Source organism: Pavona decussata, unplaced genomic scaffold (assembly GCF_977016875.1).
Source record: "Pavona decussata unplaced genomic scaffold, jaPavDecu1.1 SCAFFOLD_273, whole genome shotgun sequence".
Lineage (NCBI taxonomy): Eukaryota > Metazoa > Cnidaria > Anthozoa > Scleractinia > Agariciidae > Pavona > Pavona decussata.
The window spans coordinates 767501-783031 of NW_028145675.1; the positions used below are offsets into that span (position 1 = coordinate 767501).

General features: G+C 41.9%; 1 protein-coding gene across 25 annotated transcripts in view; it reads right to left on the reverse strand.

Annotated features, from left to right (window-relative positions):
• LOC146455506 (uncharacterized) overlaps positions 1–15531 on the reverse strand; it is a 44458-nt gene that overhangs the window by 2136 nt on the left and 26791 nt on the right. For 23 of the 25 annotated variants that reach the window (XM_085094217.1, XM_085094216.1, XM_085094208.1 and 20 more), the window contains 15 exons: positions 13923–14036; positions 13625–13738; positions 13249–13362; positions 12931–13059; positions 11772–12359; positions 10899–11486; positions 9789–10370; positions 8619–9200; positions 7200–7511; positions 5707–5973; positions 4335–4913; positions 3065–3646; positions 1911–2492; positions 683–1264; positions 1–110 (listed from right to left, as the gene is read on the reverse strand). The exon at positions 1–110 is cut by the window's left edge and continues 466 nt beyond it. In XM_085094217.1, coding sequence (XP_084950343.1) covers positions 1–110; positions 683–1264; positions 1911–2492; positions 3065–3646; positions 4335–4913; positions 5707–5973; positions 7200–7511; positions 8619–9200; positions 9789–10370; positions 10899–11486; positions 11772–12359; positions 12931–13059; positions 13249–13362; positions 13625–13738; positions 13923–14036 — 5825 coding nt within the window. The remainder of the gene's footprint in view (positions 111–682; positions 1265–1910; positions 2493–3064; positions 3647–4334; positions 4914–5706; positions 5974–7199; positions 7512–8618; positions 9201–9788; positions 10371–10898; positions 11487–11771; positions 12360–12930; positions 13060–13248; positions 13363–13624; positions 13739–13922; positions 14037–15531) is intronic. The other 2 variants (XM_085094211.1, XM_085094219.1) reach the window with 1 other exon arrangement.

Genomic DNA, 15531 nt, shown 5'->3' on the forward strand with positions numbered 1-15531 from the left:
GGCAAGTTTCCGGACAAATTCCAGCAGCTTTTGGTAATGCTGTAAGCCGACACTCTCCGATGCGTCCACAATGAAGCTGACATCCATTACACGGTCACATCTGGGTAAAGCTGTTGGAGAAAGAAGAAACTTAGGTTAAAATTTAAATGAGCAGACATTTCCGCAATTTTGCGAAATTGGGAAGCTATATCCCCGTTGTCTATTCGCGGATGGACATCTTGCAGGCGCGGATCCAGACCAGTTTCCACTGGAAAACGGTCAGTTTTTTTCTTACAATAAATCGACAGATTTAAAATAAAAGAAAATTCCTAGGTTTAAGTATGGAAAATACCAGTCAGGTTGACTTGAAAACCCAGGGATGACACTTTCAAGGGGAAGCACGGCCTCGGAACCACCTATAACCTGACTCCTTCGGCGCTCACATTATCGGAAAACGGTCACATTTTTCCTGGACCCACACAATGCCATGCATCAATCAGAAACGCAATCACATTGGAAAGTATCTTTTTTCGGATGTTCTGCAGTATACAACCCCCAAAGCGTCCACGTTTTGTATAAGCTATAGTCATCGCGACTGCACCTCTACGTCCATTTGAAACTTCACTCACCAACTGGACCTTGAAGTCTAGATATCACCTTCACTTAACAAAGTTCCCTATTAACGGATACTTAGGAATCTTACCTCCACTCTCACAAATGTCTTTGGATATTCCGCGCAGCTGAAATGCCAAATTATCGTAACTTTGCACATAATACAAGTCCTCTTTTCGTTCTGTTAGCAGGTATAGATTATCTCGACCCGCGGCGTTTCCAGTAGCAACCACGAATACCCTAACACCAGCAAGGTGAAGCGGTGCCACCGCCGTGTCAAATGCGACAACGTCAGGCGCGTCCGTGTTGACGCCATCCGAGAGAACGATTAAGATCTTAGGGATGTCCTTTCGAGTGCCTTCTTCGTCTGAAAATAACTTTTCAGCCGCCATCGATAAAGCGCGATCTAAGCGAGTGAACCCTCCTTGGTAACGAACTTGATCGAGCACACTTCGGAATGTCTCGTGCGTGAGTCGGTCGGAAAACCGAACGTTGATCGTAGGAACGATGCTAAACTGAATAAGTCCCACTCGACTTCCAACTTTGTTCTTTAGGAAAGAGTTCGCCAGGAGGTCGATGAAATCTTTGCTTTGTTGAAACTCGGATGGTGTTAAGCTACCAGAAGAGTCGAGGAGAAACGCTATGTCCATGATGTTGTCACAAGCATCGATTTCTAGGAGGGAAAAATTAACACGAGTAGTACGAGTAAACAAGAAATTTACGAACACCTGTTTTAAGAAAAATAAATTTATATTTGGTCTATTCGCTGGCCCGCCGTTGACGTAGTGAAACAATGCCAAACTCATACGGAATAATTTTAAGCAAAGGACTGAAGAACTTTGTCTATTTACTTCATAAAAATGCCGTGCATCGCATACTTTAATTTGGCAATTCATGAAAAAATATTATTAGTTCGTTGGCGATCACATGTGGTTTACTTTTTAAGGGTTTTTTTGCTTACGACTCAAGCTAAGACGATTTGTAACGTTAATGACAACGAGACTTGTCAGAGTAAAAGTTTTTGAAGAACGCTTCTTTTAATTTATCACCGGGAAAGAACCGAAGAATTTAAAAGTCATTTTCGAGTGAAGACGGCGACCTTTGAAGACGTCGACCCCGTTTTCGATTGTTTTGATGCAGACAATATGTAAAAACGCTGATGTAGGAACGGATAAAAAATTTTACGTTTCCAAACTCAAACGCGTAAAGTTAAAATGTGTCGATGTCTAAAGAAATTCTTTTAATTAGTATATTAATATGGGAATAACAGTGTGGAGAATATGCGTGTATTGGGGCTTAAAGGCTTAAATTGACTTTACCTGAACTCTCACAAGTAGCAATGGACAACTGCCGCGCACGCTCAGCGAGTCCATCATACGATGGAACCAAAATGGCGTCTTCTTTCTTATCGACAATGAGCTGCAGTTCCTTCTCATCCACTTCCCCTCCAATCCCCACAGCAAAAATGCGAATACCCGCCGACAGAAGAGGAGTTACTGCTTTCTGCAGGTCAATGCCATCGGGTGATTTTGATTGCCTTCCATCCGTTAACACAATCACTACTTTGGCGACTCCTTTGCGAGCTCCGCTGCGATGTGATAGCAATTCGGAGTAAGCCAGCTGAAAGGCTTTATCAATGCGCGTTTCACCTTGCATGTATGGCAGGGAATCGACTGCCGCATTGAAAATCTCGTTGCTCGAGGCATCGGGAAAGCGGACTGCTGTGGTGGCGCTTGAACCGTAGATGATGACCCCAGCGCATGTTCTTCCTGGACCGATGTCGAAAGTGTTTGCAACAGCCTTGACGAAGGCCTTCATCTTCTGGTAGCCGTACTCTCCTATGCTTGCTGAGGAATCCATGAGAAAGGCGATGTCCACAGGAGCTGCACATTTCTTTAGAGCTACAAAAAGACGACGAATACAATGTCACGATAATAGGAACTTCATTACTTTGTGGAAGTTAAATTTCGGGTACTCTACGATAACTCCTCTCTTCTGATTCAGTCAACACTCTCGTAAGCGACCATCATTGGGGCACGACAAAGTGGGCGCTTATGGGAGGTAATCGCTTACGAGAAGTGGTCGCTATGAGAGAGTTGACTATATTTGGTAGGTTTCTCAACAATAAACTGCTGCCGAAGAAAAGTTTATCCCCTCTCTTGTACGTCTCTTGGTAAAAAGGGAGGAAATGTGTAGCAGTATGTTAATAGAAATTCCTGAAATTTCACTCCACAAAGTCAATGAATTCTCATAATGACAGATACCAGAAATGACCTCTCCTTCTTAAAAAAAATGCCGTTGTATTTTTTCCCTTAAAAACTTCGTTGGAACATCTTTTCTCCAACACATATTTCATAAAACTGTCTACGGGTCAATTTTGAAATGTAATTCTGGAACCCAACCCCAAAAATCCACGTTTGTCCTCATCTTCCTGAGACATTTGTTTGTAATCGAGCAAAGGGAATTTTCGTACCTGCGCTTGCACATATTTTCTTGGACACAAGATGCAAAGAAGCGAGTAGGTCATCAAAACTGTCAACTCTCATGACGTCATCCTCTTCATCCACCACTTTACGAAGCTCCGAAGGACTTATTTGATTCCCAATTCCCACAGCCAATCTGGCCACCTTTTTTTCTCTGAGTGGTTTCACAGCCCGCTCCATAGATATCGAGTCCGGTGCTGCTGTTTGCCTTCCATCCGTCAACAATACGACTGTCTTGGCCACGTAGGGTCGACAACCTCCTGCCGCACTAAACATGGCCGCGTTTGCAAGGGTCAAAGCGCGATCTATGCGCGTTGTTCGTCCATAATAAGGAATGCGATCGATGGCATGCATAACGGATTTGGTTCCGTTGCATTTGTCAAATGATTGCTGCACCGTTGCCACGTCACTGTAGACGATAGACCCTGCATGGGCCATGCCCCTTTCGAGGGCTAACGTCCCGGCGGCCGCTTTGAGGAATGCCTTCTGCTTCTCAAAGTCGGCTACTCCCACGCTACCTGAAGAGTCCACCAGAAAGGCCACATCCATGGGTTCAGCGCAGATTGGAGGTTCTGAGAAAAGAAATACGTGCTGGGGCATTAAAGGTAAGAGGGCCATAAGAGTTTCTATAGAGCGGCTGGCTATCGAGCCTGTAAATTTTTAAAATTGAAAATAAAGAAAATTTGTGTTAAACTTTATGTGATAAAACGATTAGTGAAATTTGGATCGGAAAATAGAATTTTAGTATAAGGTCTTATTCATTATGTGACAAAGTGTGTACAAACTGGTGCAGAGTAGAGAAGAGTTAATCAAGTCTTTCACATTGTTTCATATTGTAAGGGACCCAAGCGCTGGTTTCACAGACAACCGAGTTTGAGAATTTGGCAATTCTGGCTTTGCTGTTTGGCTGAACGTTCGGCAAATGAAGGCTGTTGATAAAGATAAAGTCGCGTCGCGCAATCCACCGTACCAAAAAAAAAAAAAAAAAAAAAATGGCGACTGGTACATTCCTCTCTTTCGAGTGCTTACCCTAACAATGCTCATAACTGAAACGCATAAAAAAGTTCTACAAGCTTCAAAGGTAGCATACTAAACGTTATTAGTACAGGGACAATTAAAGGAAAATGTGGGTTTCCGCTATGTGCCTATTGGCTTTGTTAGACTCGTAGGGTATTGTTGTAACATGTACAGGCGCCATCTTTTAACGTACGGAGGATTTCCAGCACTACAGTATCTTAAACTTCGATGACAAATACTTACTGGCTGCTTCACAAGTGATCTTTGACACGGATCCGCTTAAACTGACCAGATCGTCAAATGACGGCGCCAGAAAAACGTCTTCGTCCTTCAGTACAACCGAGCTTAGTTCCTTTTCATCCACATTCTGCCCCATCCCTACTGCAAGTATCCTTACATCAGCTTCATGAAGCGGCCGAGCTGCATCTTCAAGATCCAGCAAATCCGCAGCAATTGTTTGTTTGCCACTGGTCAACAAGATCAAAATCTTTGGAACGCCTCGTCGTGTAGCACCAGTAGGATCGAAAAGGGATCGAGCAAGCTTCAAAGCTCTGTCAATTCGCGTCTCCCCGCTCTCGTGCGGCAAGCCATCCACAAGATTGTTAAACGAATCCAAGGTTGTTTTTGAGCCAAGTTCGTTGCTTACGGTTGCAAAGTTGCTGTACAGGATGAGCGCGACTCGGCTTCTACCAGGTGCGATGTTCAGTGCTGTTGCAATTCTTTTTACGAATTCTTTTTGTTTTCGGTAATTTGAAGGGCCAAGGCTCTCAGGAGAGTGGACAGCGAAAATCACATCTGCTATCCCATCACACTGTTTGTAGGCTTGAAAAACAAGATTAGATACAAAAAGTCAAAGGCAAATCAACTATTACGTTTTTGGTTTTGCAGCTACTTACAATCAATTCCCGAATTGTGGACAGCGCCGCCGCTCTTGCTTACACGCCTTTATAACAACAGCAAATTAGGTCCCGGCGTGGAAGAGTTCATTAAAATAATTAATAATACTGAGCAGTACTTTCCTGTGGTACAGTTTTTAGCGTTCTACAAAATTTTTTGGACTTTTTGAATGTGAATGGAATCCTAACGAGTTACCATTACAATTAAACGCTATTGAGCGTACAAGGTGGGGCTAACTGAATTGATGATATTTAAAGTTTGAGATTTAATTGAGGTCTTTTTCTGCTATTTTCGCGAAGCTCAAATTGTGAAAATTTGGACAATTTTTACTGACATTCTTACCACCCTTAACAGCCAAAGTTCCAAGATTACATTTCGAGTTGAATTATACGAAGCTGTAACTTGCTACAAAACTATCAATTAGATAGTGAAATGCATCTTCATACTTAAATTTGTCCTCAGTCCTTTAGTTTTTTAACCCTGTTACTCCCAGGAATGGTCACTGTGTAATTTGTCCTTACATCCTTACATTATCAATACATTGTCAACCGGACAGTTGATGAGAACAAAGAGAATCATCAACTGGATGATTCTGTTCAATGATGTGACACCAAATTCTCTGAACTAAATTTAAAAGAAATTTATGACAGTCAGGCAGGAGAATTAACATTCAGGGAGTGGGAGTGAAAGGGTTAAGTTATTAAATACACTCTCTCACCTGCACCATAGCAGAGCCGTTTAAAAAGGTAGCTGAGTCTGGCCTCCAGACTATCGCACGAGCTTGATCTGATGACATCTTTGGGATCCTCTGTTAAGGCACGCAATTGATTCCCGCCTGCTGAAGAAGTGACACCAATGGCAATCACCCGAACACCTGCCTGGTGAAGTGGTTCTGCAGCTTTTCTAAGGACTTTGGAGTTCTTGTAACCGGCCTTCTTTTCGTTGGTTAGCACGATACACACCTTCTTGACTCCACTTCGTGCTCCTGACAATAATAATAACAAAAAAGCAAGGTATATCTAAGCGAGGGCGTTGAAGTTCCAAGTAGCGAGGCTGTTTAAGTAAGGAAATTGCATCGGACAGTTACAGTTGTTTCCTCAAACGGATAGACGCTGGTACCAACTAACAAACAACCAATCGCGGTTATGTACTTAACGGAAGTAGCTGAGAAAAAGATCTTAAAAAAATATTCAGCTCCCAGTTGGCTTGATAGCTCGGTTGGTAGAGCATTACACGGGTATCCCAGAGCTCATGGGTTTGAATCCCGTTAAAGCCTAAATTTTTTTTCAGGCCTTCTTTTCGCAGCTGCTTAAGTTGCATACATAACTGCGATGTTCTCTCATTTGTTCATTCTTTCATCCGAAGCTCAAACATATGTATTTGATATATTTCATTTCTATTTAATCAAATCGTTCACCGTTTCTTGATTCGCACGGCTATTGGCTCTGTAAAGACCTTCTGCTCAACTTGCTGAGGTCGTCCAAATATCACAGAGAATCAATGGTACTTTAGCACTATAGAACTAATGAACCAGATGTAAACTCCAACTTAAAGGGGCAGTGACACCTACTTTTAGTTTCATTTCGAAAACCCCAAGACATACTTGTATCGATGGAAATGATAAATAATGATTGATTTTTGTTAACATTTACCCTACTACAGCACACTAACTTGAAAAGAATTGGCCAAATTTTTCACGTTTTTCCTGTGTATTTTGGAGAAATCGCTTGGAAAACTGATCATAGTTTAGTCTTCCTTGGACAAATCACCCACTGCTTTCCTCCTGGTGCTCCTGGTGCTCAGCAATTTCTTGTTAGAGAAGAGGTTCTTAGTCAAATATTTGAGCGGGTTTAAGCACAGTACCGCAAAATCTCATGACATTGAACTAGATTATTATCACTGCTTCGCAGGTTATAAAGGTCTTCAAAAACTCATCAATAATTCATAAGCCCATTGACCTATCAAATGGTCGCTAAAACATCACGTGCAGTGGTTTTAAAACCCAATGAAACCTCCTTATTAGTATGCGGCATTTAATGTTTTTCTCGTATGCTAATTTCCAACGTTCACAACAGCATCATCTCTTGACACACGCTTTTCCAGAAATGTTTTTTAAGCCGTTCAAAAAACTCGCAGCACGTGTTTTATCGGGATTTAAAACCACGCGGCTGCGTTAAAACATTGCTTCTCGTGTTTTAAACATTACTTTACCTTCATCATCAGTAAATATCTTTGAAGCAAACTGAAGCGCTTTATCCAGTCGGGCTTCCCCTTTCTCGAGTGGAAGTTTGTCAATGGCTTCGTTGAAATCAAACTCTGATGAGTATTGCCCAAAAGCAATTTCTTTTGTTGCCTCGCTGCTGTACAGAATAACACCAACTTGCTGTTCACCTCCGTTTGTAAGGAGATACTTGACTGCATCCTTTATGAAGTTCTTTACTCTCTGGAAAGCACTTGGTGAAACGTTTTCCGATGACTCTACCACGAAAGCCACATCTAGTGGAACAGCACAGGTTTGTGGTGCTAAAAAGGTGAAACAAATGAGATGAACTTAGCAAAAGAAGATTCTTTTTAGATCAGGACTTAATTTCTCCTCAATTAAATATCAATACCCCGATAGGCATGCTTGTTGAGCGAATAAATAGAATCGTCATCTTGCTGGATTTGCGGTATCATATCCAATGCTTTGTAGACTAGGACGTTTTCTTCGCGAATTAAAAATTGGAACTTAGACTTCACTTCAAACAATTTACCATCATCGCGGTTTTGCAAGAGCGGAGGTCCGTTACTCCTGTTGACTGGGGTGTTCATTAAGGCGTTGGTTAACTCTTACCCAGGATAGAATAATAATCCATTTATTGTTGGCCATAATTTTGTTTCGTTCTCACAACCGTTCGTTGATAACGTAACCCTTTATGCCCCAATAGTGACCAGCATCTAAAAGACCCTTCTCCAAAATGGCAGCAACAGATTTGGATCAGTTAAAATTGAACTGAATGAAAATCTGATACCAGCACTGGAAAGAGCACCTTCACTTTAATAACCTTGCAAGATGAAATTTGACAAATTTACAAACGTTTGTGTGACTGGGGGTATACGTCATACCCCCAGTCATACAAACGTCTGTAAATTGTTCGTTTTTCAACTTACATTTTCTCAGCTGATATTACACCTGATACGCTGAAACTTTGCGGGGTTACTTAAGTGAAAGTGCTCTTTCTAGTGCTGGTATACCTTTTTAATTTTAACTTATTTGAATTTTCGGCCACCATTTTGGAGAAGGGTCTATTACTCCTTACAATATCACTACTTGATCAAACATGTAGGTAATGAGAGTAACGGAAATAATCACGAAAGACAAAATGTCCTGCTTTGAAGCTGAAACAAATTCTCCCAAGTAGTACCATAAGAAATACATAGAGAACAGTAGGGAGAATTTGCATGTAGATATCGAGGCTTAAGAGTTTAAGATCTACCTGACAATGTTCAACAAAGTGTCCTATGTAACCACAAATAATCATTGAAACCTGCGACTGGGATTGGAACTGCCGACTTTCAAGTCGAAGGTAAATGGCCCGATACGCTGGCTCTGTTCCCAGAACAGCCTAAACAGTGCTTTAAAATTAATACCTGCTGCTTCGCATAGACTTGCAGCCACTGGTTGCGCAAAGTTGGGTAAGAGTTTCAGTGATGGTGCAAGAAAAACATCGTCATCTCGAACGGTCATCTTGCGTAGTTCTTTCTCATTTGCCAATTCTCCAATTCCAACCACTAACGTCCTTATTCCCAATTGTTCCAAATTTGCAGCGGCTTCCTCTAAGGGCGTGGTATTCGATTCCGGAGTTTGTCTTCCATCGGTTAGGATGACCAAAATTCCTGGCGTATCCTTCCGTCTCCCTGCTCCGGGAATCATGAGCTCTTTAGTTGCCATGGCAATGGCTTTGTCAATGCGAGTTGTCTTGCCGTTGTATTGAAGAGCCTCGATTGCCTTAATCAGATCCTCTTGATACTCGTAATCTGAAAATTTTATCGGCACCGAGGCTTTGTCGCTGTAGGTTATGACACCAATCTGGCTGTCCGATGGAGATACGTCCAGGGTCTCGACGATGGCCTTTATAAAGCCCTTCTGCTCGAGGAAACCTTCCTCATGTAAGCTACCTGAGGAGTCCACCAGGAAAGCGACATCGGCTGGATTAATGCACCTTGAAAAGCCTAAAACATATAACAGTTTTGTTAAGAGATAAGATAACTAGCACAACAATTAGTCTGAGAGTTTTAAATACAATGTTAGAGTTAAACATGACATGACGTTTAGGCATTTTAAGCATTCGTTTTTCAGAATAGGTCTTGACATGGCATGACACGACAGGACAAGACAAGGTTCTTGGTCAAAAAAAGGTTTACTGTGTAAAGCCAGTACAGAGTTACTGTTCTGCTGTATCGGGACGTCCTTAACGCATTGTAGGTCAAAGACATTCTCAAAGGACTATTACAAAACAAGATTAATGTTAATACTTTGCAGATTAACCAATAAGGATATGAAGCTAATGTATGTAACAGGAAACGCGACAAAGAAACACGATTAGTTTTGTTTTACTTCGTGGACGCAAAAGTAATACAAAAAGGCAAAAAGCTAAATTCTGACCTCACAGACGTTCAATGTGACTAGTTTTTTTAGGATGAGTCAGCCAGCCGTCTGAAGAACAATCAATCTGATTAACAATCAACGCTCAATTAAAAACCGCCCAAACACCACAAAATTCCAAGCTTAAGGATTTGGAAAGAAGGATGAAAACATACCTGCACTATTGCACGCCATGTTTGCAACTTGCCGCGTTTTCATCATCAAGCCTTCAAAAGATTCCTCCAAAAAGACATTCTCCTCTTTGGTAACTAAGGAGGAGAGTAGTTTATCGTCCACCTGGTCACTAACGCCCATGACAAACACCGTCACTCCAAGTTGTTGAAGTTTCTTAGCAGAGAAATCCAACAGATCCCCATCGCCTGTTTGAGTCTGTGTTTCGCTGGTCACTACAATCAAAATCTTAGATACCCCAGGCCTCGCACCACCCTGTGCAACGAGCAATTGAGAGAGGGTCATGTGTAGGGCATGGCCGAGTCCAGAAGTTCCTTTTGTGTAAGGAAGCCTATCAACTGCCTCTTTAAAGTCCTCTTCATGTAAGTGGTCACCGAATTTAATGTTCGCAGTTGTATCGTTACCTGAAATAACGACTCCAGCTCGGCTTCCGCTGGGTGTTATACCAAAACTTTCAGCGATTGCTTTGATGAAGTCTTTTTGTATCTGGTAATCTTTGATGCCAATGCTATCTGAAGATTGCATTATAAAGGCAATATCGGCAGTTTTGGTGCATTGTTCAGGAGCTAAAACGAAAACAAAAAAATGCAAAAGAGTTAGCGAGGCGGGGACAATGAATCATGCATGGTCCTAGCCAAACATAATGGTTGTTTGTGTCAGACAGACTTTTTCGCCATTATGGAAATTTCGACAGGGACACCCAAGGAGAAAATCTAAGCAAAATTCTTTAAACGTTGTCCTGTGTTCCCTGGTTATTCTATGGCCCTCTTAAAGGTTACGTCCTTGTAAGTGAACACTATTTGAACTGTTCGGGTTCTTAAGCTGAAAGTTCAGGTCGCTGAAAGTTTTAGGGAACAAAATTTTATTCTCGGGATCTCCTGGAGCTGCTGTTCGGGCTTTTTTATTTAATACTAACGGCCACTATTTGGCATTAAAATGAAACGGGTTTGGTTTCCCCATGGTGCGAAAGTTTGGATATGACATTTCAGCAGAGAATTTAATCCGAATACCGCTAAGGCTCTCCGAATAGAAATTCCACGGAAGTGAACGTTGGGTGACCTTGTTTCGGCTGTGTTTAAAACCAGCCACAATACCTGCAAAGTCCGCTGCTGCCGCACTAACTCTCCCTGCTGCTGCGGCTAAGCTCTCAAACGAATCCGGTGTGAACATGTCATCTGTACCCTCAACAAGCATCTCGAGCTCTCTTTTGTCATCTTCACTTTCACAGCCAACGGCTACGACAAACACCTTGACGCCCTCTTTTCGCAAGAGATCAACAGCCTCATCCAAACGGCTTGGACCAGCGGTAGGTTCCTTTTCACAATCCGTCACTATGACAACAAATCTTGGCACAGCAGCACGAGCAAGGCCAGCCGGAGAGAACAATTCCGCCGCCGCCATTTCCAGGGCCTGGTCTATTTGCGGTCCTCCTCCAAGAAATGGAATTGAATCGACGCGTTTTATTAGAGTGTCCGTCGTTTGCTGGTCGGAGAAGTTAACAGTGATTTCAGATTTATCACCGTACGATATTATGCCAACACGACTCAGGTTTGAAGATATCGTAAAACTTCGAACAAGTGTCTTGATGAAGTTCTTTTCTCTTTGAAGGTTGAGGCTACTGACTCCTTTGGACGTGTCAACCAGGAAAGCAACATCCATAAGGTGAATGACTCGTTTAGGTTCTAGTGAAAGAAAAAGAATGTAAAGGTAGATATAACACGTGCCTGATGGCACGAAAAAAACAAAAAATTCAAAAGCAAGTGTTGCATCTCGGAAACAAGAAAATGTCAAAGAAGGGGGTTCATCAAGGGAAAACGCTAAACCGACCATCATGGTATTTGTAATGTAACTGGTCGAAAGAACAGCTTGAATAGAATAAAGAACGTGGACCCATTGCGGTACAAAAAGCACTAAACCATGCGAGTATGAGTTGTATGAATACAATCTTAAAAGGACTGTTTGCTCACCTGCAGCTTTACAGGCCAGTAAAGTGACATTTAACGCCAAGTCACTAAGCTCTTCAAACGATTCCGCTGCTAAAATCAACTCGTCGCTGGCAACCAACACACGTAATCTTTGAAGATCAGCGTTCGGACCGATCCCCACTACAATGACTGGGATGCCCTCTCCCTTGAAAGGTTCTACCGCAAACCTTAGTGTTTCGTAGTCCGAAGTATTTGTGTCCTTTCCAGCCGTAAAAAGAACAGCGACTCGTGGAACTCCAGGCCTAGCTCCGGTGCTCACAGTGAACAGGTCATTAAATGCCAAGTCAAAAGCTGTATCTATTCTGCTACTTCCACCTAACAACTTGAGATCACTAACCGCAGACTGAAGGCCAACGGCATTGTCGTAGGCTTCAGGTGTAACATCCAGGCGGGCTTCCGAGCCGTATGAGATGACCCCTATTCGGCTTCCAGCAGGAGACATATCAATGCCATTCGAGAGAAGCCCAACGAAGTCCTTCTGTGACTGGTATCCAACCTCGCCTGCACTACTTGAGGAATCCAAGAGGACAATCACGTCCATAGGTATTAAACAGGCAGGTTTTGCCAGTGCTGTGGAATGTTAGGCAACAATGAAGGTGATCATGAATTACACAGCGGATCATACTTAAAACCTCCAAACATAAGCCTTTTTACACAATTAGGGCAGGCATAACTGGATCATTTACAAAATTAGATCATACGAGTTAGTTAAAATCTGCACGTTTATTCCTCCACCAAAAGACAAAAAAACGAAAAAAAAAATTAAAACTGAAAACAAAACCAAAACCAAACAACTTCCGCGTTACCACAATGACAAAAAGGGAATAAATGTGATGGCAGTCAGTGAAACAGGCTTATTTGGAAAAAGGAAATCCGAGTTCTCACGCCTACCTGGAGTCGAAGCTTTGACATTCCGATTACTGAGTTCAGATGCTCTACCACTGAGGTTCGACCCCTGTTGGGAGTACTCAGATTTCCTTTTTCCGAGTATGCCTGTGTCACTGACCGAATAATACATTTTCAGTGAGAATAATGTTTAGTAGTTTCCATTTGAATGGTCACAACAGCGGGGGATAAGAGAATTTCATCCGGACTCCAATGTCCAATAGGCGAGTGTAGAATAATATATGGGAGCAATCACCTGAAATGGACACAAGAACGCTGCAGTTCTTTCCAGTGTAGCCAACAGCACATGTGCAAGTGTAGTTGTTCAAAGCATCACTACATGTTCCTCCATTGAGGCAGGGTTGGTCAGCACAATCATCGATATCTTCCGGAAACAAATAAAGAAAATCAAAGAAAAACTTGAAGGAGAAATACAAAGAGACGTTTTAACATAACACTTATGCTTATACTCTGAGAGAAGAGTGTTTCCAAGCAATACCACTCCTTATTCATAGAGCTAAATTCAAGTAACTATTCGAAATAATAACTTCTGAGGCTGAGCCTTTGTTCTTACCAACGCTGCAGTTCTTCCCAGTGTAGCCAACAGCACAAATACAAGTGTAATCATTTACGCCGTCGATGCAAGTTCCTCCATTGAGACAAGGATGATCAGCACAACCGTCGATGTCTGCGAGAATTAAAGTAAAACATAAACAGAGAAACATTTAAAGGAGAGCTAACGGTAATTAAAGTGCACAGACACTAAACTTGTTTTCTACTTCAATTGGAAAACCAAAGTGTCAGTTTATCTAGTCTTTAACTGAAGAATTCAAAGGGTAATAAAATGTCAGCTTATATAAAAGGGTAGCGTTTTCTTGATATAAAGGGCCCGTGTTTATGCAATGACTTAACTGAAAAATTTAAACATATAAACCGTTTTTAAATCTTACCAATGCTACAGTTCTTCCCAGTGTAGCCATCAACACAAACACAAGTGTAATCATTCACGCCGTCGATACACGTTCCTCCATTGAGACATGGCTGAGCAGCACAGTCATCGATATCTGCAGTTAAAACAAAGAAAGCAAAACGTGGGACATCCTAAGGAAAATTTGTTCAGACATTGTAACGTTGGTAAAGTCGCACGCGTAGGGAGAGAAAAATTGCTTTCAGGGGATAAGAGGCTACAGAATTGCCATTGACTAAACGTTGAGATAATAAGTTCTGAAACACAAACTTTATTCTTACCAATGCTGCAGTTCTTCCCAGTGTAGCCATCAGCACATACACAAGTGTAATCATTCACGCTGTCGATACAAGTTCCTCCATTAAGACAAGGCTCATCAGCACAATCGTCGATATCTGGAGAAAACAAAGAAAACTATCAAGGGATATCTTTGAAGGAGAATAAGCAATCCAAAATAAAACCAGCTTAGAGTACAAAATTCAAGAAGAGATAGTTAAAGTATACATATGACAAATCTTGTCGTCAGTTCACTGAATTTTTAATTTGTGTCAATCTTAAAGCGAAGCAGTGATACAGTAACAGAAAGGCAGCTTATGGACAAAGAGAAGAAGTACAATAGTTGTGCGAAATGTAAGAGCCCTGCTTGTCTACTGACTAAACTGGGAGTGAACTATTAAGGTAGTAGATACCCGCAAAATCAACAAAATTTTGTCAAATTTGTTGTAAAGAGTGCTCTATAGTAAGCAGATACATTTAACCAAAACTCACTATAGACCAAAAGTACATTGTCTCAGCTGTCTTTGGAACTAACTCTTATCTGGGTATGTCGAACAGTGGCTTGGTCAGCGGGGGAGCCACTTGGACACCTGTGGTGAACTACCAATTATTTTGGGGCAGGTCGTTCTCCTTCAAAACTAGTCTAATCACAGTCAAAATTGGCAACAATATGAAAGAAGCATTGTAGAATGCAATGATGTACTTTTTTTTAAGTCTGGGGGGTGCCTGTTTCCATGGCAACAGTTGAAATTAAAAAATAGTTTTCACTCAAGTTGGTTAGCCCTCTATCAAGTCAAGGTTTAGTCTCATGGCTTCAAAAACTACATCATTGCATTCTACGCCCAAAAATACATAAGGTCACCAAATTTCAATAAAAATGGACGATTGGTTTTCTCAAATGACCTGCCCCAAGACTGCGAAATCATAAAATACAGAACTTTTTACGTACATAAATTGTCCAAATTTTTGAGAAACAAAACCTGATTATGGCATTTTAAGCAAGAAATACTAATAAAAATAAAGACAAATAGGTTTTGAACAGTTCTTGAAATAAAAGTTCACAGTCCAAATGCCCCTGGTTCATAGGTAGGGCCCTCCAGCTCTTCATTCCTTTCATTGCGCCCCTTTCTTTGGCTGCGACGAATCTGGCGACGGAGCTTTGTTGCCTCCAGTGTCTTTTCTCCTGAAGCATACAGTCTTTGCTGATCAATGGTGGTGAAACCAGACTTGCAGTGTACTCCAACATCCAATTTGAGCCCTTTGAGCACAGTTTCCAGGGTTTTTGCACCACCATTGAACAGACAAATGGCTAGTGCACATGCTGTCAGTACAGTCTCAGGACCCGAAAACTTTTCCTTTGGGTTGATGTCCCAAACAAGATGATTGAGTGCCTCATTGTTGTTTTGGGACAGCCCTTCCAACACACTCTCCAGTAGGTTTTCTGCCCACAAGCCCTCAAATGTGGGAAGGATCTCCTCCATTACAGCTGGGGCAACATTCTTTGGTTTGAAGGTGGTGGTGCCATTGGCCTGGTCTTTTTGCCATTTGCACCAGGATTCAGCTCCTTCTGGACAATGGTCATGTAATTCATTATCCTCAGTTGAGGCATAATGG